Source organism: Cydia strobilella, chromosome 5, assembly GCF_947568885.1.
Source record: "Cydia strobilella chromosome 5, ilCydStro3.1, whole genome shotgun sequence".
NCBI lineage: Eukaryota > Metazoa > Arthropoda > Insecta > Lepidoptera > Tortricidae > Cydia > Cydia strobilella.
In genome coordinates this window covers 9,455,596-9,480,639 of record NC_086045.1, presented here as the reverse complement: position 1 = coordinate 9,480,639, position 25,044 = coordinate 9,455,596, and the positions used below count along the sequence as shown (strand labels likewise).

General features: G+C 38.0%; 2 protein-coding genes across 3 annotated transcripts in view; both read right to left on the bottom strand.

The window, feature by feature from the left end:
• LOC134741701 (troponin I) overlaps nucleotides 1-25,044 on the bottom strand; it is a 443,517-nt gene that overhangs the window by 82,938 nt on the left and 335,535 nt on the right. The gene's annotated exons all lie outside the window — the stretch shown is intronic.
• LOC134741763 (tetratricopeptide repeat protein 17) lies at nucleotides 456-20,697 on the bottom strand. Its single transcript, XM_063674656.1, has 19 exons — nucleotides 20,482-20,697; nucleotides 19,979-20,353; nucleotides 19,387-19,613; nucleotides 18,667-18,954; nucleotides 18,162-18,271; nucleotides 17,444-17,761; nucleotides 16,326-16,458; nucleotides 15,696-15,854; nucleotides 15,070-15,195; nucleotides 13,860-13,998; nucleotides 12,693-12,917; nucleotides 12,326-12,515; nucleotides 10,626-10,730; nucleotides 6,958-7,266; nucleotides 5,694-5,811; nucleotides 4,697-4,916; nucleotides 4,134-4,285; nucleotides 3,838-3,943; nucleotides 456-910 (listed from the first exon to the last, which is right to left on the bottom strand). The coding sequence occupies exons 1-19, from the start codon at nucleotides 20,614-20,616 to the stop codon at nucleotides 767-769; spliced, it is 3,579 nt and encodes a 1,192-aa protein (XP_063530726.1). The 5' UTR covers nucleotides 20,617-20,697; the 3' UTR covers nucleotides 456-766.

The following is a 25,044-nucleotide window of genomic DNA, read 5'->3' as shown; positions in this document are numbered from 1 at the left end:
TTAATTATCTACTGTCTTAGATGTTTTTGCTTCCCAATAGAGCTCATAAAACAATACCTGCCTATTATGTCTATTCTCTCCCGATATGGTACCTACGAGTATCTAATTCCTTTTTTTTCTAATGAAACTGTACTGCCGGCCTAGCCAAGGTGACAATCGCTATCGCTTCGACAACGAAACGCTTTGTGTCTCTCTATTACTCTTCCATATTAGTGCGACAGTGACAGTTGCGTTTCGATCGCTACCGAGCGTTAGCCATTGGCGTGTTGGCTATGGGGCCTGACATTAACGGAAATCATTGGGTATAAGGCTTAATAAGGTAAAATTCATCTAGTTATGGACTTGTAGGGTTGTGGGAACGGCATTATAAACATTTTATTTTAACTAATATGTCGCGATGTTCCACTATTGAAACTGCTAAACTATAACCTGTTTGTCTTTTTTTATGATATAGGAGGCAAACGAGCAGACGGATCACCTGATGGTAAGCGATTACCGCCGCCCATGGACACCCGCAACACTAGAGAGGTTGTAAGTGCGTTGCCGGCCTTTAAGATGGGAGTACGCTCTTTTCTTGAAGGTTTGAAGGTCGTATCGGTCCGACAATAGTTCATTCTACAGTTTAGCTGTGCGAGGCAGGAAGTTTCTGGAGAAACGTACAGTTGAGGACTGCCAACCATCTAAGTGGTGAGGATGGTAATGTTGTCGCGTAGGACGATGGCGAAAAGAAGCGGCAGGGATTAATCCGAACAAATCAGTGTCTTTCTTAGTCTTCTTTAGGTTTGGCCCTAGCGCTCTCTCCAAAGAGCATGAGGCACATGGTGGCGTGGAGGCAAGCCTTGGCGGGGAGGAATTTGTCATCGAAACTCAGAGCGTAGCGGTACATCCACACTGCTTGTTCGTACTCCTCCTTTAAGGTAAGAGAAACAAAAATTACGATCCTTGATATTTCGATCGCTTATAAATGAATCGCGTCAGTACTTGTCAGCCCAAGAAAATCAAGAGGCGTATTCGATGGTAATTATATAACAAGTCATAAATTTGATCTGCGATTTGTTATGGATATAATCTGTCAGTTATTACAATTAGAATACGCCTCCGCATCAGACGTACCGAAATATAAGCTAATAATAAGCTTTACGTCGCTATCTAGTTGCAAATGTATAATATCAAACAATAAATGAAGGATTTTCTGCCGTCAATTGCATAAAAAAAGTTTCAAGGTTTTATCGGATTCAAAAAAGCTTCACGTTTCTAGAGCAAGGATAACGCAAGTTTGTGTCACCTGGTGTAGAATATTATTGTTAGGCTAACCATCATATAAGTGATATTTATAAACGGGTCTATCGCGAATTCATTTCGTTACCTTTTTTTACCGACGTTTCGGCACAGGTTTCACTGGTCGTGGCCCGAGTCGAAACGTCGGTAAATAAAGCTAACAAAATAAATTCGCGACAGACCCGGTTTTAAATATGACAATGTGTTCAAAACGCGAAAGTTTTAAATGTTACATTATATAAGTGATGTCCGAGTCCGCATAGTGGTAACTGAGCTTGAGCTTCACCCTTTTCGCAATTTCGTTGCCGCGATGGGCTTAGATTCATGAGGATTACCTGCCTAGTAACACAGGTTTGCCTGGAAACATCTACTAGCTCAGCATCGAGGCGTACACTACTCAAACGCGAAAGCCACGAAAAATCGCTCTGAGCGGATTCACTTAACGCCATGGCTAGCGTTAAGCGAATTAGCTCGGAGCGGTTTATCATGACCGAGGTATAAGTTGCGTAAATACTGTTACTAGCTGACTAGCTGTTACTGTTAATACTGTTATTAGGAACGTGACCTGTGGATGATGCCGTGGCAACAAGCTGAGGACTTTTTTAGGGCAACTCTTTTATCGCCTCTTAGTTTATGTTTTTGATAATAAAGATCATTTTATTCTATTCCGGGTTAGAAATCGCTCTAAAGACATACCTATATGAATTATTTGTCTATTTGTACCTGTATTGTTTGTCTTTGTAATTCAAAACGCTTTGTTTTTCAAATACAGCATCAGTTCGGTTTAGTTTTGATTACTCAAAGATTCAACTTAAATATTTATTTAGCAATCAAGGCGAAGTGAATCTGGCAATAGCTAAATCCTCGACCGAAATGAGAATGTATTCGAAAGTATCGTTAGCACCACAATACTCATTAATTATAATATATAGCATTTTCATTAATGCGATATAATTATTTGTTAGTCAATCAATGGTACCTTGCCAAATGTAGGTAGTTTACACGTATGTATTTAATACAATTCTAATATAAGCTTTCATTTAACTTGCAATGTTTGTACATATGTATCGGGTCCAACTAAATTAGAACCACTTCCCATTATTCAATTGAGCTGAAACTTCACATAGTACTGTACATAATTATGTAAGTTGGGTAACAATGTATTATTATGATACCATCGAGCTGATCTGATGATGGACACAGGAAGTGACTATAAGAACTCTGTGATAAAACAACGCAAGCTGTGTTTGAGCTTGTTAGAATCGTCTAAATGAGTATTAGTTGCCTGTTGAAAGAAAAGTACAGTCAGCGAGAAATTCTTCAACCAAAAACGATTTTTTTGACAAAAAACTTTAAAATGTATTTTGTGGATGTACTAGGTGATGACTATATAACACAGACGGTTCTGATGACGATACGATGGTGATGGTGATGGTGATGGCGAAGTGTTTGATTTTCGGTTATGGGTATAAAAGTGAACTACCTCCATTCACATTGGATGCGGCTTCGCACGCCGCTCCGGTGTGGGAGCGCTATAAACGCACATAGCGCTGTCACGCTCATACACCGTAGCGACGACGTGCGAGAATTCGTGTTACTCATCTGTTTTATTTTTTTCCCTTGTTTTGTAACGTCATTTTATACCGTTCAAAGTACTTCTATATTTTATCTGCATACTCAACCGTCTCTACCATTGACAATGTCATTTCATACATTAATGGGGTTGGCAACTGTCAAAGGTTTACAGAGATGGCGCCATCATAGCTTGCCCCTTTTTGTATGAGATTTGGCTGAAAGGGCATCCAGGGCATTAAAAAAAAACAAAAATTTGACACAATTCTAGGGATTGACAGGGCAAGCTATGCTGGCGCCATCTGCTAAACACTTCGACCGGCCAACCCCATTCAAAACTGATAGAGTTCGACCAAGATAAGTCTGCAGCGATTTCGATAGCACACGCAGTGTTATTTATACATCATAATTTCATAGAAGTTAGACGTTTAAAATAACACTTGCACTGCGTGTGCTATCAAAATCGTTGCAGACTTCTTTTGGTCTAACTATATATGTGTTCAATCCAATGCTTATCGCGGTTTGACAATAGGGGATATTACTGCAATGTTCTGCACCAGAGTGCAGGACTAGCCTTTTTAGTAAACCATAGAGTAACTTATACATACTGTACAGTCGCCATCAGATATATCAGAGCGCCCGAGGTGCTCAAAATATCTGAACACGCACTCTAACGCCTTGACAATAGAGGCGTGTTCAGATATTTGTGAGCACCTCGGGCGCTCCGATATATCTGACGGTGACTGTACCTTTAACAGGTTTTTGACAAGTTTACAGAGGCGGTTTGTTTACAGAGGACCTACCGGGAAACGCGAATCCGAAATTTCGCTATCTGCCTCTTTATCGCTCGAATATGCAACAGTGACAGAGATGTTAGACAAAGAAATGTTCTTGTTTCACGATAGTTTCAGATTGTGGTAGTGGCGCCCTGGCGCCCCCTACGCAGAGTTTCGCGTAATATTCCCTAAACTTAACTATAAGCATTACCATGTAAGAATGTGACACAGCTACGAGGAAAGCTTCCACTTTACTCTTTGGTGACATGTAGAAAGCCAGATATGCAACTTCTTTAGCGTCTTTGTGTTTCGATTGCCTGAAAATATGAATAACACTTTGTATTTATTCTAGAAAACGAGAAATCCAATGTGCAACAGAGACACACGCCAACGCCGCCCTAACTCTCCGTTATTATATGTACCCAATAGTGACCCGATGCGGTAAGAGACCTAACTCACGTGTGTGCAGCACACATACCGTTGCAGGTGATAAGATAACCAACTCACATATGTAGTAGCTGCGTGAACGCGCGTAATGGTGCGGATTGCGAGGGCGCCAGCGCTGTGGCGGCGGAGAGGCAGCGCGCCGCGCACGCGCCGTGCCCGCCCGCGCCGCACCACCAGCCCGCCGCCAGCGCGCCGAGCCAAGCGCGCGGTTGCTGCAACGGGAGCGCGCCATGTTACGGCTACTTGCTTATATGAAATGCACTTATACACACAATTTTTATGAAAATAACTCCGACACTAAGCTCAATATGTATGTCTTTTACATGCATCGGCACGGCACGGACAACCAACAAACTTGTTCAAAGTGAATCCAAACTTCAACTTGAAAAATATAAGATGTTTTCTTTAATAATTTAAGGTAATATTATAAAAATATAATGTTTTAACCACAAAAAGTGTGAAAGCGTTATCTACCATTATTGAACGACCCGTTTTACACCTGCAACAATTACGTCCCGTTTAGTAAATTTGTATTTATTTAGCGATAAGGTTGAAAAATCTAGAAATGTCTCCTATGCCTAAAACTAACCTCAAACATATAATATGACAAACAAAATACTTACTGTATCTACATATTTAGCTATCTTGGCTCCCAAGCTGCCATAGTCGAAGTATTCAAAGTACTCAGCAAATTGATGCATTAGAGTAAGAATAGGCTCCCAGTTGCCGGTGTCAATCCGACCGAGCCTCTCCAGGAAGAAGTCTTGAGATGGATCGGAAAAGAGGCGACATTCGGGAACTTTTCTGCTAGATGGTGTTAAGGATGGAATCTCAGGTGGCAATCTGTTTGAAACAATTGCAGCAGTTATGACAATCAAATCGTAATTTAAATAATAATACCTATGCTATTTTTTTGTATTAAAAATTATAATAAGCTACATTTGTATATGATTTTATAGTAAGGGGTTGAGGCGAATAGTTATGAGGCCGGCAATCCCTTTTCACGCCGAGGTATGTATAGTGCTTTTTTCAAACATGCAATGAAATAACAATACTAATACGATGATGATTGTTTCATGTCCTAATGTGATAGGTTATTCAATGCGTGGGGCATTAAAGGGGAACGAAAATTTTATTATTTTTGCGCTACGGCGCACGGTTTAGGAGATACAGCCCTATAATAAATATTTTTTTTCTTTTTTTTTCTTTGTGTTTTTTACATATTACTTAGGGGTTTCTTAAAAGGGAACGAAAATTTGATTAATTTTGCGCTACCACGCACGGTTTAGGAGATACAGCCCTATAAAGATGAAAAAAAAAATCAGCTTCATGAACATAGACGCCATGTTTACATTAAAATAAAATAAATACTTTCCGGCCTAGGCGTTAAATTTTATATGAAATTCCTTTACAGTTCTCTAGAGTTGCTCCGCCCAAAACGTGATACTTTGAAGCCTGTTATAACGCACGTAAGGACGACATTTCATTGCATGTTTGAGAATTTTTTTATTTAAATACTAACAGGCTAATTTTTGCTTCAGCTTCGTAGCATTAATAACATTCAGTAACATTTCTAGTAAGCGCCACTGGTGGAATGCAATGTAGTTATAAATATCTCACTTGAGATTGCTATCACTGACAAGAGGTTTGAAGTTAGTAGTGTGGAGCCAATGCCCCAGCTGTAGCTGCTGGTATACACAATCCTCCTCTTTCAAAGCCAAGTCTTCGGGTTGAATGTCTGAAAGATATATTTTTAATAGCTACTATTATGTATTTATACTGTATTATTAGGTAATCATTTAAAGACATCCACTTTCACCTATCTACGTAATATCTCAAATTCTTCTATGTTACACTTTCCGACATACAAACATACATAACTAAATAACAGCAATCTGTTTTTACCATTATGGCTACGAAACCTACTACCTGATTGACCCTTAAAAGCACTAAAGTATATCAAGACTAAGCGCCACCATCCCACGAACCCAGGGCGCTAAGTAAAGCAATCTTAATATATTTACGCTCCCGCCCGCGGCTCGTAATAGCACCGATGGTCAGCTCGGACTAGCCGACAATAAAGCATTGAAAGCACCGCCATAGGACAGGTGGGCAGATCAAAGAAATCCTTTTTTTTCGGTCAAAGGCAGGATACAGGATGCGTTATATTCTCTGCAACAGGCTTTCATGTGAACTAATAGTGATACCTACGGCTGACATTTCACTACCCAGCGGCGTCATAGTTTCTCTGAAATCTATTTACACACATCCTTATAAACTCCAGTGTTTCACTTAACTAGCTTCCTCACGATAAAATGTGCATGACCCATTTTTAGGATTCCGTAGGCAACTAGGAACCCTTATAGTTTCGCCATGTCTGTGTGTCTGTCCGTCCGCGGCTTTGCTCCGTCATCCAGAAAGCTGCAATTTGGCATGGATATTATGAATCAAACATGAAAATTTTTTTTAGGATCTCCCCAACATGTAATTACCTAAAATGGGGATGTTTTTTTTTTCGCTTCATTCCTATGGTCTGGGGTGCCGTTGGATAGGTCTTTCAAAACGACCCCTATTTCAACAACCAGTTTTTGTTAAAGTATATATTTTCGGAAACGATCGCTTCCCACTCATTTTTAAAACATCGCTCCAAAAATATGGAAAAATCGTACAAATGGAGCTTAATAAACTACATGATACTTATTAATAGCCCCCGTTCAAGGTAGCCTATTATGACGGACGGGTAACTAGTTAACTAAGAAACCCTACACTCAGCAATCTCAGCATGGCCCGACATGCTCTTGGCCAGTTTTTAAAACAGTTCACTTAGTTTTGCATTTTTGAAATGCAAAACGAAACGAACAAGAAGGATTATTTTATTACTTACAATTGCATCCTCTCGATCCACATCCCTGCAATGCACTATCCACTGTTTGCAGCATCTTCTCGAAGTTGTGATGATGAGCCAGTCTCTGTCTTCTGTCAGGGGGCATGTTGGTCATGAACGGCTCAAATATACTGCCGTCGACATGGTCGACCGAGGTACGCACCTCAACACTCTTAGTGCGGTCGAAATTGAGAACCACTTTCTGGAAATAAGTTTGGAGAAGGGAACAGATCGACTTTATTTGACATGGGATGTTTGGATACAAGGCAGGAACAGGAAACTTTATGCAAATGCCGTCAAAAATTCGCACTTTATCGTAAATAGAGTGTAAACGATTTCAGCTTTTTATGATTAGAAAAAAAAACACAGCTTAAGTATTATAAACAGTAAATAATTTAAAAGCTAAGCTAATCATTACTTTTTATGTAAGTAACTCATATTTAGTATAGGTAGTGGCACCAAAAGATGACCTACCCCCAGAAAATGAACAGGCTTTAAAATCGAAATAATTACATTTGTATGTTAATAAATGTTAATATTTCTTTTGTCAAAAAAAAAATTAAATCCTGACTCATATTATACAGGGTGGCTAAAAAATTAGTGCATTCTGTGACAACTAGCTATCCCTATTTTTAACTTTAAAACGCAAAATTTAGTCTACCTTCTTTTTATTAGCGTGAAGTGACAACGTCAATTTTGAATATTACCGATTGAGCACACAAGATGACAGACCCTCCAACGCGCACCGTCCCTGAAAAATATTTTCTATTCCCTGCTATACTTATTATTTAATTTCCGCTCCACCTCTTTCACTTCGCCGCTAGCAATAATCCAATTTTTTATGGAAAATAAAAATGCTAATAGTTTGTTGACGTAATATAGGTAGTCACTCTGAGCTCAGTATGTCTACTTAGAAGGTATCGCCGTTTATTTTACAGTCAAGTGTAAAAATATGGACAAATCATACTCAAGAATATGTCCCATACCTCTTATGTCAGCGAATTAAGAACTATGAGACATATTTTTGAGTAAGTAAGTTGTCTACACCCATTTTTAGTGTTCCGTGCAAAACTTTGTTTTGACAAACGGAACACTTATTTTTACACTTGCCTATACGTAAAATAATAGTACATTACTACGAGGCCATGAACCGCACTCTTCGCCATCGGCAGGGTGTTCATTCTCACACCCTAGCACCTAAATGGTCGCGTACTGTGCGGTTTAAGAGGAATTTCCTCCCGCGTACGCTTCGGCTGTGAAATGAGCTCCCTGCCGAGTTTTTCCCGAGGGGCTACAGTATGGGGTTCTTCAAAAAAGGAGTGTACAGGTTTTTAAAGGGTCGGCAACGCGCGTGTAATACCTCCGGTGTTGCAGGCTTCCATAGGCTACGGTAACTGCTTACCATCAGGCGGGCCGTATGCTTGATTGCCACCGACGTGGTATAAAAATTTGATTATTTTTGGGCTACGACGCACGGTTTAGGAGATACAGATAAGAGGAAAAAAGAAAAAAATTATGAAAAAAAAATTTTTTTTGTTTTGTTTTTGTTTCTTTTTTTTCTTTTTGTTCACCTACAGGGGAACAAAAATGTTATTAGTTTTGTGCTACGACGCATAGTTTAGGAGATATAGCCCTATAAAGATTTTTTTGTGTTTCTTTTTCGAGTTTCATTGTGTGTTTTGTATATTACTTTGGGGTTTCATAAAGGGGAACGAACATTTTATTATTTTTGCGCTACGACGCATGGTTTAGGAGGTATAGCCCTCTAAAGAATTTTTTTGTATTTTTGTTGTTTTTTTTTTTTCAAATACAAATTAAGGGTCACCTAGAGGGAAACGAACATTTTATTATTTTTCCGCTACGGGGAGATACAGCCCTATAAAGTTTTTTTTTTGTTTTTGGGTTTATTTTTCAAATATAAATTAAGGGTCACCTATAGCAAAGATAGATATAACTCCGTAATAGATGGATACAGTCTAAGGAAAAAACGTGCCTCGAAAATCAAGAAAATTTGATTCTCGTTCAGAGGGCGCTACTAGTTTTGGCCTACAGTCGTATAGATGGCGTTGACGGTTTCGTTTGTTATTTAACAATTTTAACGCATATCAGTGAAAGAACATGGGTCAAAATCATAAAAATAATTAATGCAATTAAAAAAAATCATTTATCTATATTTAAATACATTCTATCGTATTTTTATAAATCTTCATTTTTAGTTTTAAAGTGTGTCGACAGATGGCAGTGAATTTACTGGGGTTACAAAATTATTATTTTTGCGCTACGACGCATGGTTTAGGAGATACAGCCCTATAAAGATTTTTTGTTTCTTTTTTAGCATGCCGCTTATAGTACCGTAGATTTTGTTTCTTTTTTTTTACGTCGCAAGTATGCTTACAGAGAGAGTGGTCGTTGGCTGTATGTAATATTTCCTTTGTCAGTCTAATCTTAGTGAGCAAATTTAAAAAGTTAGAGCAGCGGACAATAATGTACGTTTCATACTAACTCCCTACATTACTTCTTGGGTTAGGTCAAGAAGTAATGTAAGGAGCCATAAATGAGCAACTTCATGTCTTCATATCGTGACATTAACGCATACATTTTGGAGTATGTTTAAGAAAAAGTAAATAATTAAGAATCGTCAAATCATCATTTATAGTCTGTGCGGTAAGAGAAGAGTCGGAGAATGTAGGGGGAACCCCATACTTACCGCACAGACTCTAGAATCAGAAGTAGTAGAATCAGTAGTAGTAGTGAGTAGGTAAGTAAATATCAGAATTCAAAATTACTGGACACATTGTTTCATATAGCCAAGCCGGAGAAAACAGTTTTATAGACGGCCTACCGTTTTTAGGGTTCCGTACCCAAGGGGTTGAGATAATTGTCTCAAAACAGGCAAGCTGAAAAAAAGGCTTTTAATGGGCCACCACTTTTTCAACTCAGTTGATAGAGTCAAAAAGCAGGGGCGTAAGATCATATGCACTTTAATTTTAAGGAGAATCTTGGCATCAAGTAAAATGCGCCACCTGGGCGGAAATCGTACATGAAGTATTATGTTCATACAAAATTTTAGGTCAAAGTTTATTAGTGGACGAATAAACAATGGACGAATAAATCTGAAAAACTGACATTGTCTATAGGGAGCGTGCATGAACTATAGATTTTTGGCGCGAGGTGTAAATGTGAAGTTTATACTTCCAATGTAGCCCACAAGATGGCAGGACCTACTATGCACAATAAAACGTACGAGAACGGTAGATGGCACTTGTTTTGGCAATGTACTTGTTCATATTTCCGATTCAGGCCACAAGATGGCAGACCCTCCAACCCGCACGGTCTCTATAAAGCTGCGTTCCTCCAATATTCAGCGCCATCTATAGAACGAAGTTGATTTTGACAAGAGGTCTAAGCGTCGAAGTCGAACAAATTGGAGCGAACTGAACTGAGCGTTAGTGACGCCATCTGGCAATAACCTGAATATTGGAGGAACACGATTTTGTATAGACATTGTAAGAACGGACTAACGAAACAGACGTCATAACAAAATTTTCCTAATTTAGGCGCTTTGGATGTATGATGGGGATATTAAATTCAGAAACAAGGGATTGCCGATTGATAAATAAAAAAAAGGAAATAATAAATGTAGAATAAACGTTTATTAGGCGTCGGTTAACCTCGTTCGCGGCTGTTGTAGCAATGGATGTTGCTCATGTGGCAGTTGGTGCCGCCCTTCTCGCACACCAGACACACGTCCGTCAGCTCAGCCTCGGCGAACTCTGCGAATAAATTGACAATCATTGATAACGTAGATAGAGTACGTAGACCAAGCGTTTATGGTGGTAAGTAAATATTGATAATTAGTTAGGTGGTGGTAAAACCACTTAAATTAGATAAAGGTGTGTTTATTCCGTGAATGATATATTTGGAGTGTTAGACAGTCAAAGTATTCAAACCTCATTGCTATACAAACAACCAGTCAATTCAATTATTACGCATCCCCGCAGTGTCCGGGAGAGGGCTCGGAACCGGTATTGAAATACCTGCTAATATCGTTCCAAAACCGTTATATCGTTCATTTAAAACGCGTTCTTTTTCCTTACCGGTAAGAAGAGGGAACGAAATTTTAGAGTTCGCGGGGAAATATATCTATAACACCGATTACTCTCGGCTTTCGGAGACTTGGTTAAACTCGTTTTCATACGCGAAAGAAATAGCAATACTTTTTCTTTGTATCTTGCTTCGATTTTTTCAATTTAACCGGTTAATTTCGTTCCCCGAGAACGAAAAACGGAACGAATTTGCCTAAACTAGTATATCAATAGAAGTTTTTAACGGTAACCGCAAACGGAAACGAAATCCTTGGGTAAATGAACGAAAACAGTTTCCGAGCCCTGCCGGCCTAGCCAAGGTGACAATCGCTATCGCTTTGCCATCGAATCGCTTTGTCTCTCTATCACTCTTCCATATTAGTGTGACAGTTACAGTTGCGTTTCGATCGCCATGGAGCGTAAGCGATTGGTGGGCGTGTTGGCTACGCGGCCTGGTCCGGGAGCCGGCTGCGGAACCGCAGGAACTTGACACCCGCCGCTTAATACACTACACTTAAGTACGACATACACACGTATACATATATTTACTTTGCTTCGCTTTTCGGTGAAGGAAGACATCGTGAGAAACCGGACTAACCCCCACTAAAGCGTACTTTCGTAAGTTGAAAAAAAAAAAAAGTTTTCGTAAAAATGTGTGCCTATGCAAACTCTTGGGATTCGCTTGCCGAGCAGAACCTCATATACAATAAAAAAAGAAAGTTCCGTATAAAACCCTAAGAGGCATAGGTCAACAACGCTCGATGTCAGGTCAGGTGTCATTACCTACTGTCACTGACGTCACTGTCTACAATTTGCATTTTGTATTCGTTCCCGTTGTATCGAAAACCAAGTTGTTTGATGTATAATTTCACAGAATGGGTTTAGAATCTCTGATTAGGCGGGAACACCCAGAGCGAGCCTCCTCGCGAGGAAATTGCCGCGAAGCAGCTTGGCCGGTGGAGACGTGCCTCGCCCGAGGCCGATATTTATTTATTGTTTGCTATGTACAATTAGAATATTTTACTATTTGCAAATTAAAGTCGCTAGAATGATTGGTAGATAAATTTGGTGGAAATATTTTATTCTTCGATATTTTATTTAGAACTAGATTTAGAGCGGTTAATTGAAAAAAAAAATACTAATTCGATGACATACTAAAATTGCACTGTAAAGAAAATTACCATTTTTCCTTATGTCTAATCTTATCTGGAATGGACCCGGCCAGGATAAAGCCCGGCCTATTGCCCGGCCAGGATAAAGTTTGTTGCTGGCTGGATACGTACCTATCTCATGGACATTGTTGGCCTGAGCCCTGGCCTCCTTGAGCACACACGACCAGGCGTCCAGCAGGCCGTGGGCCAGGCCGTTCATGAAGCCGGGCTCCACGCGCACCGTCTGCTTCAAGTGGAACATGTGCGTGTTGCGGTGCTTCTTGACCATGTTCAGTGAGGCCAGGATGAAGTTTGTTGCTGGCTGGAAATACAAATAGTATGGAATATTTCTAATATTTCTTAAGGTGAAGTAAGTACACACCAGTAGGTAAAATAGGGGTTGAAAATATTAACTTCATTTCACGAACACTACAAACCATTTGATTGTTTGTTATTTTAATGTTCTTTAATTGCCTTAATGTTCTTTGATTCCTCTTACCTCGTAAAGGCTCACTCGGAAGGCCTCCTCGGCCGCCAGCAACGCCTCATCAAAGTGCCCCATCTCGAGGTACAGCGAGGCGAGCGACGTGAGCACGATGTCCTTGTACCGCGGCTGCACGGTGCGGCCCGCGCTCGCCAGGCAATGCAACGCGTTGGCGTTATTTCCTCGAACACGCCAGTATAAAGACGCCAGCGTGTAGAGAAGCCATTTTGGAGCTAGTTTCTGTAACGTTTCAATGTAACCTCTGCATATATAGTTGGTCCAGTGAAATTAGCTTAAACTATCGCATTTTTTATGTCAATCGTATCACACCACGACTTAAATTTAAAGTAACCATCGGAAACCATGGCATTTTGTTAGGTAACTATTAAACATTCATTTTATATATTGCCATAAATACAGTATGTAAACCTACGAAAACCATTCGTTACAACTGGTTGATGGAGAACTGGAGTAGGTACATACATTGTAATGGCATGCTAGTAGCTTCTGAGCATGTCTTGTAGCATAAAATGATTTAAAAAAATTCAAGTACCTTCTTGCAGTCGGTATATGTAACAGCCTGTAAAGCTTGTTTACGTTTTTGATTTATGATTGTGCATTCGTTCTGTGCACTGTTGATATGTAACTAGGAGCATCTGATTATACCTTGTTATTCACAACGCTCATGTGCTTTGAGAACTGTTAACTTAATAAGAACCCTAGGTCATTAGGTATTTTAGTAATGGCCGTTGTCAATGACAACGCGCATACGTTTTGTGTATTATTTGTAAACAGGCGGAAATTTAAACTTCAATATGAAGTTCGACGCCTGTTTTTCATGTGCGATTTATATACAGTCAATAGTCATAATCATATACTATGAATGAGATTGATAACGAACAATAAAAAGGGGTTTAAAAATAATAGAACATAATTTTTAGACCCGCCGTTAAGTGTCCGAATTTAAATAAAATAGGTTACCAGTCTCATATTTCTGACCGAAACATTAACGGGTTTAAGTAAATGGTTTTAGTTATTTTACATAGTGTATAATGTTCGCCGTTCAAGAAATACTAGCCGCATTTGTACATTTTTTTTTGTCTGCTTTGAAAATAAAGGTTCTCGTTTACTTTCAGATTTTATTTGTTACTACAAAATATAGCGTAGTTATGTTCACCGTACTTTTTGTATAGCAGCATAGATCCGCTGGCCGATCTCTGCGTCCTGCATATGTTGGACGACGTGCAAGTCACCGTCACCCACGTACTCTCGAAGCTTCTCTCGCAGATATCCTGTGCCCACCACCTGGCTCAGATGTTGTCTATAAATAAAATTAATATATTATTCAGTATTGTTCATGTGAAATGCGAAATGTGAAAATCGCTGATACCAGTACGAAAGCGAACCTGAAATGCCGGTATCAGCACTCATTTCTTGTATTATATGTGCAATTGTATAAACAAAGAAATATTATGAAGTAGCCTTGCACAAATCTCGTGGGTCTAAGTCACAAAGTTCATTGAGGGATTTGAGGTTTGTATTGACCCGCCTGTTGCTATTTATATTATGCGCATAATATCTCGCTCCTACTACTCAAATCAGTTTCTTTTTTAGAACTCAAAACAATTTGCTAATATAGAATTTATATATATGAAAATATATAATGGGTTATATGAAAATGACGTCACGGTAATTAAATAGAACTTGTGTTTAAAAACAACTGCTATCTATGTTTTTCTAATGATATAATCATGCTGCTTTGTTTCGAGCATGGTGTGAAATAATTTATTTTGAATACAGTCAAATACCCTATTATATAGCTGTCTAGCTCGCACAGTGACATTGACAACCGGCATCAGGGCGGGACACCAATATAATTATGCGCGTGCAATAGAGATAGCAACAGGCAGGTCTATGTACGGAAATCTATGTAGAAAGCGTCTCTGCTTTAGTTTGGTGGTGCATGACATGTACTGCACGGACAGTAAAAGTGCTATGTGTGTAGCCTGGGACTTCCGGTTCGAGCGCCATCTTCATAATTAGCCTCGTGATTAATGACTTTGTTTTTTGCTTATTAATATTGTTTAGAGTGTAATATCGATAGCTTATTATACAGTAAACTATTGTGGTAGTATGTAGTGAATGGAGAATTAATCTTGAAGCGCGTTTATCCACCCTTTTGGAGTCAACGGCCGGTAGTCCACGTGCGTCTTGTAAAGTCCAGCTATCGCTTTACAAGAGCCAATAAAATCACCGTCCACTTTCTTGTACTAACCGTACAATTTTTGTCGTATTTAAAGGTCCTACGACCTTGATACTGCCGAAATAGTCCCACTGAACTGAACCGAAGCCACAATTTTAAAAGAATGAATGAGTATAGCCTGCTACTTACTTCCCGGGCCGTTTCTGCGTGAACGGTGCCGCGTGGCTGTCGTGCGGGCACGTGGGCGGGTGCCACGGCAACTCGTGCTCGGTGTCGGCCGGCACGCCCAGCTTGTCCGTCAGCAGCTTCCCTAGGCTGCTCGCAAATAAGATAAACAGCAATTCTATTATTAATAAAATTGTTAATAGCTACATTGGAATGATGCGTCTCTTTTCATAACATAAATACAAAATCCTTGGAAAAAGCAAGGATTAATTGTGAAATAGTAGTTTATAATAATATTATTATTAATGCAATTAGTACCTACGCATACTTTGTATATGATATGAATCACGGATCACATCAACGTGGTAGATAGAGCAGATAAGTCAAGGTAATCGTAATCACACACACGTACTGAACATGTATGTTAGCACGACCGTTTAACGGGCGATAACAAAAAAAAGAGAATTATTGAAGGTGGTGAAAAAATTATATAACAGGGTCTGCAATCAAACTTAAGTATAATTGCATTGATTCTACTATAAGTAACAACGCATTTTCGCAGTAGTGTGATAGGAATTTCTGCGATATGATGATTTTGAATAAAATAGATTTCTATGATGACTGAATAGATAGATTAGAATGTGCCTTACCTAATCCCTTTATTTTCAAATGGCAAAAAAACTGGAAATACAGTTTCCAGGTTTTTTGGGAACTTATGCGCGGATTCCGAACAGAACTTGTTCGTAGGCCAGTCAGAGTCCCTGTCGAAATCCTCCGTGTTACGGCTCACTCTCATCGTCGGCGGATATCTAAAAATAGACCAACTTGCTGGCTTTGATATTTTGACGGTGGCGAATATTTTATATAATACGAAATAGTAAACCGTAATGGAATACATTAAGGTTTGTTGTAAACTGTAATAAAAATGATAAAATATCTTGTGTCACTTTCGATGTTTCCATGTTTGTAATCATTAATTGTGGATAAGAGGGCCTCTCTTCGAGTACGCCACTTATCCCGGCATTATGCTCAGCAGTAGGCAATAAGAGGCTGATATGATGATAATGAATCATTAATATATATCGTTTCATGTTATAGTCAACCACTTTACCTTAAATTGTCTCAAACGTAGGTACGAGTATATGTAATAACCGCTTAGGTACTTACTACAAAACAAAATGGTGTATGACGCAATGTGTGACCACCGCTAGGCTATAAGTGCTTACTAAGTAAGTAATTTATTTATTAATGTGTTCAATAAAAATACCTATAATACTCACAAGAATACTCCTCCTTCATATTCAAATTCTTCATCCTCAATTTGGCTTTTGACTTGACTTATCGGACTAGATGTCTTTTTATCGCCCCCTATGCGAAGTTCGCCTTTCAGTATTTTGGCTTCATTTTCAAATTCTGTGAGAAGTAAAACAAATCCATATTAATTTTAGTCGGTTGATTGTTGAAATATTAACATGCCAGGAATAAACAATTATTTTTACCACAGAACCATAAAACCGCAGTTATTATATATAAGTTTAATATGTAGCTAAAGTGGGACTGGGCTGGTCATGTCTGCCGCATGCCGAATGTCTTGTGGGCCAAGATAACCACGGTGTGTGCCCCGTGAGTCAAACCGGGAATCCTGTAGACCTCGTCGGCGATGGCGGAATAACTTGGACTCCTTTTTGAGAGACTCGCCAGATGTAACTCAACACCGTGACGAATGAAAGAAGAGGGGGGACGCCTTTACGCAGCAGTGGGACACCATTGGGTCACAATAATACATAATAATAATAATACGGTATAATAGCGAAGAGTCTCGACCAACACCTTGAGAGACTCGATAGGTGATTGGATCAAGGGTCAGATGCAGGATGCAGAAGGCGGTAATCTTGGACATGGCGCGGATAGTCCGGCGGATCCTATCTTTGCGGCCCGGACCACCGGCAGCTTGGGCCCTGCCCTGCTGCTGGCGGCACCTTAGGTTAGGTTTTATATAATGTGTTTATATGTATTTTGTATAGTTTTGTGTTTTTATATTTTACTTTTATATTCATTATTGTAAATGACCTAGCCTAATAAGGAAAATAAATAAAGAGAATAATAATAATAATTGATATCTAGAAGTACGTACAAATATATCAAGTACGTTTTTTAATAAAGAAAATGTAATTTACCTGCAACTCTTTAGTAGGTACTGTAAATGGAAAAATTAAAATATTATGATTATGAATCTTAAACATCCGGGACTTTCGTATTGCGAATACCGTTCATGATCAACCTCATCTTTTTCCTCTTTCCTAAGTCTGGATCTCGCCCAGCCGTGAAAAGTGTAAATTATGTCAATTCATCATAGATTTTATGAGCTCATGTCGAAATTATATATCAATCATCTCACCTGTTGCTCTTATGTCGCTTAATTTAAACCCGAACTGTTTCATTATTTTCGGATCAGGGGTTTTTATTTGTTCAGCTTGCATTACGAAATCGGAAGCCGTATTAGCATGTTTCTGTATGTGTTTTATCAGTTTTTGGAGGGTATACAAGGAGTCCAAAGCATGGACACCCTTATCGTTCAACCACTTATCGTTATACAACGGGCCGTCGAGGAAGTGTTTTATAAGGGAGTTCATGTCACCACACTTTTTCAACTCTCGAAAATCGAGTCCCGTCATTTCGCCCATTTTGCCATAGTTGTTTTCTATGTGGCGTAAATCTGAAATTGCAAGCGTAAGCATAGAGAAATACTTAAGTAGGTAAGCTTAGAGTGCTCACTACATACAACTATACCCTCTTCTTCTTCTTGGTCGTGTAAGGGGATCAAACTTCATCAAACTAAATTTTTGCCTGCCAATGCACCCTACCCTTAATTATTACTTATAAATAACTTGTATGGAAGGTATAGTAAAACTGCTTATTAATAAGTTTTAAACTAGCTTATATCTTAATATTTATGAAGATAAAATCTTATTACTTATAATAAGTTAGCTTAAAACTTATTTTACGAGTAGGAAATTGCTTTTGATAAGTTTGGTCTCTTTTTTGAATCATTCTTAATTAATCTTATTCGGGTATGTTTTTAACAGTTTTGTTTGAAATTGTGAAATATAAATTACCATAATCTTGTGGCAGCTTCATTGTTTTTAGAAATGAAGCTTGCAAATCCAACCAATAAGCTTCTTTCTGACTGTACTCCACCAGCTCCTCGCGTAATTTATCTAATGTGCTGTAATTATTCACACATCAACATTAGATCACAGGAAGATATTACGAAAATCACTATTAGTTCCAACAAGTTGTTTGGTCCCAATGTCCTAAATTAAACTTGTTTGAACAACTAACTCATTTGATAGTAATTTTCCTGTATGATTGTAACTATAATGCGACAGTCTAATAATAATCAGTGTGATATCCTGCTCGCGTAACTTGGTCGTCCTTGTCGCATCCTTAACAACCAACTTAGACATAAGTACGTAAATTTCTGACACCATGCATAATGAGCGCTCAAACTTGAAAAGGATGCCAAAAGTGTGGATTATGGAGCTGCAAGCGTCCATAATCCAGATTCCCACAGCATATTCTGCCATCAGCATGTTTAATATAATGATGCATTTAACTTACTCTCGAATTCTTTCCTTATAATGGATCAAACCAGCATGACACATAATGCCATATCTATGTTTTATTGTCGGTTCAGACAAGGGGTTCAGCTCCAAGCTCATATCCAGATGTTTCAAGGAACTGTTGAAGTCACCACTGACTCCATAAGCATTGCCAAGCATGAAATGATGAAGTGCAAAATCAGGGTCATGGTCCACAGCTGCTCGGAGTAGTGTGATTGCATCTTCAGTCATTTTGCTGCGATGGAGTATGGTGCCCATGCTTAAGAAGGCTATGTCTTTGTATTCCCTAAAACATAATTAGATAATACTTTAAAAAAAGTAACTATGAAGGGAAAACATGATAGTGACAGGATTTCAGTGACAGAAGAGGCAACTGAAGAAAACTTAAGAACTACTTCAGCATGGCAGTAGTCTATTGGGAAACTTAACCATTTCGCTGCTTAATTCTATTTCCAAGTTTATTATCTGCGCTTTCATAATCACACACTGCATTCTCTTTATAAATGGCTAAACTCCAGTTCATAGTCGTATTCCATTGGCTTTATTATTATAGTATAGTGTATTTCTATGACATATTAAAAAACAACAAAGTAACATGCAGATTTGCTCTAATTTCTGGTAATCAAAACTTTCCAGTAGGTAATTCAGCTCTCTTGTGTCAGCAGTAGAGCCGGATTGGCGAGATTGTACTAGCCAAAAATGTATACACATCAACTACCTTGGTGCATAATGCACAGCACGCCGACTGCACTCCAAGGCTTTAGGGGCAATTCCCCTTACCCTCCAGTATAGAGAAGCCATGTTATAGTGCAGCCAAGAGGAGCTGTTCTGCTGCAGAATGTTAAACAGCCAGGTGCCAAACTGGTCAACTGTCATGATTGGAGAAATCTGCTCTGGGAGTGTCAACTCTGGATCAATGCTAAGATTCTCTCTTTTGATCATACCCTAAAAATGCATAAAAACATTGTTAATAAAGTTAAGATTTCAATTATTACAAATTATTTTGAAAGTTTTAAGAGCTTTGTACTTATTCCTTCTAGAAATTGTGTATCCTGTGTATGTGTATTGTGTATCCTAAATTAACAAACATATGTATACCTACATTCCTACTTCTTCATTATGTAATTTGTTTAGAAAATATTCTAGTTACAATCATAATGTTTTTTAAATAATTAGATAAAAAAAATTCATCCACCTATTTTAATTTAAAACACTAATGTTGAGTGGCCTAAGGATAAATTCATGATAACCATGAAGAAAATAGATGTGAGTACCTATAAGTGAGTATTATTACAATGACGCATAAGTACCTCTAAATGCTCAAAAGCGAACATGCTAAATGTCAAAGAAGATATTTTTTTACAGTCTGGAATAAAGTTTTCTTGTCCAGTGTAAGGATTATTTAGCCAATACTCGTCTTCTGGAATGAACTTAGATTTGCCATCTTCTAGAATAGAATTATACCAATCCAGTACATTTACTGGCCCAGCATTCACACAGTTCTCATCCTCAGATAGATGTGTGGACACATCGCTATCTGTCTCCAGTGTTTCCCATAGAACTTTAATAGCCTCCTGCTTTTTAGCGAGGTCATGATATAAGCTTATGATACTATCCCATCGGGTGTCCTGGTTTAAAAAGGCTAACAAGTCGTAAGGGCGCGCCATTTCGAACGGCGATTCTAGCTGAAAATATCATAAGAACCAACTTATTATTATTCAAATATCATTACTGAACCACAATAGTTCAAAGGTTGATAAGATACGCACTGATTTGGGACACAGGAAAACAACTCAGGGGCACATTATCTTACCTTAGGTTGTATCAAACCGCTCTCAGTTACCATCCAGTGAGTTGACGCTTGTGTACAATGCGTACACAAAACTACGAGACACAAACACCATATCAGCCTCATCTTGAAAGTAACATTTATCACTTGTATAATCATGAAGTACTAATTTAGTCATTAATATGCTTTACGTCCAACAAGTTTGTAGAACAACAGTGCAGTGTGCACTGTGCAGTCTTGTCCCCGAGGCCGATTGTGATTATAGTTTGACAGCTGCTGTCAAATTGACATACGAATATCGTTCAGAAACCCGTTAAAAACCACCACAGATAAGATAAAGACTTGAATTTTGACAACCCTACATAGCCGAAAGGGATAGTGCCATACTTAGAAAGGGACACCATGATTCGTCCCTGAATCGCTGTCAAACTTCGGTTTTGTAGGAAGTGTCATTTTTGTACGGTAGTACAGAGATGCAGATGACGAAAGTTCGATTTTTGGCGTTTCGCGGTTGTATGCAGTGTAGAAGTAAACGGAGGAAAATCTCTATATATGAAAAGTGTCCATCAAAAAACATACACCGAGGTACCTAAACCATACACCTAGTATTTTATATAGATGTGTGATGAAATATGATATGGGGAGCAGGTTTTTCTATTCAATTAAAGATGATTTAATACACAACACTTTCTTTTATTTGTATTAATAATTAAATCGTACAGAGCTACTTTTAGTTTATCAAGTCATGGTGGAAGAAGAAAAATTCCACAGATACAATATACATAGGCAATTTTGACATGTGTCATCGAGGGATGTTTGAGTTGCATTTTCAACACTCTTCCTCAACACAATCATTCCTCGATATGAGACCAAGTTTGTCTATAAGTTTTACAAAAATAGTTTTACCTAAAGGTTTGGTGAAAACATCTGCTATCTGTTCTTTAGTACTAATGTATTCTACTTTGACAATATTTTGTTCAACCTTTTGCTTAATATAATTGTACTTCACATCAACATGCTTTAGTCTTTTCTGGTCTGTATTTTTAATAGCTTTAATTGTGCTTTGATTGTCCTCATAAATTGTTACATTACTAATTCTTATATTTAAATCAGCTAATAGTTTTAACATAAAAGAAGCCTCCATAATCGCTTCACACAGAGCTACAAATTCAGCCTCCGTTGTGCTAAGTGTAACTGTAGTCTGCTTTCTTGATCTCCAGACTACACTATTATTAAATACTTTAAAGAGATATCCAGATGTTGATTTTCTGTCATCAGTTCTAGCAAAATCAGCATCTGCATATCCTACCAAAGGTACACTCGATTCATCTTTAGTATACAGTAAAGAAAAATTTACAGTTTTTCTAACATATCTCAGTAATCGTTTCAAAGCACACCATAACCCTGCATTGGGCTTAGATTGAAATCTACTTAGGTAATACACAGAAGCTGCTAAATCTGGCCTAGAGCCAACAGTTGCATACATAAGTGATCCTATTAATGATCTACATTTATGTTCATATGTCATATCAACAGTTTCATTTTCATCAAATTTAAAATTAATGTCCATAGGTGTGTCACAACCTTTACAATTTTCCATATTGAATTTTTTCAGTACATTTAGTAAATATTTAGATTGGTCTATTGAGATGCCTTCGGAGTGTTTTTTAATTGATATACCTAAATACATTAAATTATCATTTCCCATGTCTTTCATTCGGAATTTAGTTTTCAAAAAGTTTTTTACTGACTTATTGTATCTTGGATTAAAACTACTTAATTTTGTAGATTTATTTTATTGGAGCGTAGCAATACACAACACCCGACACTGCAGAAGAGAGCGTTCCGTTTTACACATACTACACTCTCCCGGACTAATCCTAAAACTAATCTAGTTTTACTTAAGTCTAATTACATGGCAGAGGATTATTTATTAATCCTAGTGTAGTCCTAAATGAACTACATCAGTCATAGTGTGCTTTGAACCACTCTACATAGCTTGGATAATGAGTTGTTCAAAACAAGTACATATCTTGGCATCATTTATAAATAAATACAAGTTAAACTTGGCCTACGATACAAAACTTAACGCTAATTACTATCGACATCATCATTACAATACACCATTTGATCAATATGACGTTTCCACATCATACCTTGAACCTCAATTATATAAGTTAAATCTGGAACAGATTCTGACACAATTTTTCCTACACACCAAGGTTTATGGCCTTTTCTATAGTCTCTTACCATCACTTTTTGCCCTGTTACAAATTTAACTTTTCTTTTACATGCTTCTCTCCCCTCCCTTTCAGATAAACTTTCAATTATAGGTGGAGGTTTAAGGCAACTAAATCTATTCCTTAATTCCCTCCCCAGCAACAAACGAGCCGGCGTTTCACCTGTAGTCCTTTGAGGTGTGGTTCTATAATCAAACAAAAATAAATTGATTGCCGAGTTGATACTGCATCCACTCTCTCTTATTTTGGTAACGGCTGATTTGAAAGTTTGTACAAATCGCTCTGCGGCTCCGTTGGTCGCTGGGTGGTAAGGTGGCGCAAATGTTTGTTTAATGTTATTCTCTTTACAATAGTTATTAAATTCCGTACATGTGAACGTAGTCTGATTATCTGTGACTAGTTGGTTCGGATATCCAAACCGGCTGAATAATTTATCTAGTACATCAATTGTTTTAGCGGCTGTCATGTTTGACATTTCAAAGGCCTCGGGCCATTTACTGTAGCTGTCTATAATTACTAAATACATTTTATTATAATATGGCCCCAAAAAGTCCGCATGAAGTCGATACCACGCTGTAGGTGGCGTTGGCCATGTTTGCGGGGATTTTATGGGATTTTTAAGATTTGATAAACAGATTATACATGACTTTCCAATATTTTCTATTTCTGAATTTAAATTAGGCCACCAAAAATATGACCGTGCTATTTCTTTCATGCGAATAATGCCAAAATGTGTTTTATGCAAACTTTTTAACACTGCTTTTTGATTTATTTCTGGAATTATTACTCTATGTCCCCAAAGTAAACAGCCCTGATCCACACTTATTTCATTTTTCCTATTATAAAATGGTAAAAATTCAGCCTTAATATGATTTTTATTGGGCCAACCTGTTCTACAATATTCAATTATTTGACTCAAAAGTAGATCCTTTTCTGTATTTTCTTGTATTATTTTGAAATTCAAATAGTCTATTTCAGAGCTGTTTGTATATATTACATGCATAAAATTATCTACATTATATATTGAATGGGCATGTTGGCTGGTACATTCTTTATTGTCAGGATTTCTGGACAAATAATCTGCTGGATTATTGTTAGTTTTTATGTGTTTAATTTTGTAGTTAAAAGCTGAGAGGAATATAGCATAGTGTTGTAGCCGCTTTGCAGCCATTTTTGGTATACCTTTAGTTGGTCCAAAAATCCTGACTAGTGCAGAACTGTCCGTTTCCAATTCAAATTGTCGGCCATAAATATAGTTGTAGAACTTGGTGACCGCAAACACTATTCCCATGGCTTCTCTGTCTATGGCAGCATATTTTTGTTCAGTATTGTTTAATTTTTTGCTTGCATATGCTATGGGCTTAACTATACCATTTTGGTCCCGGTTAGATAGAACGGCTGCTAGTCCATAGTTTGAGGCATCACAAGTTACTATTATTGGGAGGTCCGGGTTGAAATGTCTTAAATTGTCTGCGGAGGCTAATTTATTTTTTATTGTGTCAAAAGACTTTTGACAGTCCGCTGTCCAGTTAAATCTATTTATTTTAGTACATTCATATAATGGACTAAGAATCTTGGCCATGTCCTTTAGGAACCGGGAGTAATAATTAACTTTACCTAAAAATGATTTTAACATTGTCAGATTAGTTGGTGCAGGAACATTTAACAATGGCTCAATATTTGATTTTATGAGACTCATTCCCTCTTTATTTATGCGAAAACCAAACACATCTATGTGGCTAGTGAAGAGCTTACATTTTTCTGGTTTTAATTTAAAATTACATTCTTGTAGTCGTTTAAGCACTTTGACCAGGGTTTCATAAGTTTCTTGCAAACTTTTCCCTGCCACGTAGATGTTATCAATAAACACAATTGTGTTTGGTATACCTATCAGTTTTTTACACATTAGTCTTTGAAAAGACCCAGGCCCAGTATTAACTCCATAGGGTAAGTATTTGTACTTATATGTTCCAAATTCTGTTACAATGGTGGTTAGCAATTGGCTCTCCTCAGTCAAAGCAGCTTGTAAGTAAGCTTCCCGAAGATCGAGCTCGCAGTAGTATTCTCCCTGTTTTAAAGTTTCAAAAATGTCCTCCACATGTGGGAGGGGGTAATGGTCTATTTCCAAATTTGGATTTAAAGTGACTTTATAGTCCCCACAAAGTCTTACAGAGCCGTCTGGTTTTATAATTGGTACTACCGGCGTACCCCATTGACTCTGTTCGACTGGCACTATGCGACCATTTTGCTGTAATCTAACAATTTCATGTTTTACCTTATCTCGCAGTGCATACGGCACACGACGAACAGGCAGAAACTTGGGTACGGCATCTTTTTTTAATTTTAA

Excerpts from the sequence above, each read along its gene's own strand:
- LOC134741763 (XM_063674656.1), bottom strand. The coding sequence starts at position 20,616 with ATGATTATACAAGTGATAAATGTTACTTTCAAGATGAGGCTGATATGG. Across the intron at positions 18,955-19,386 it reads GCTGTGCATTATGCACCAAG|GGAATACAAAGACATAGCCT; the intron begins GTAGTTGATGTG and ends ATTATGTTTTAG. Across the intron at positions 10,731-12,325 it reads CAACAATGTCCATGAGATAG|AGTTCGCCGAGGCTGAGCTG; the intron begins GTACGTATCCAG and ends ATTTATTCGCAG.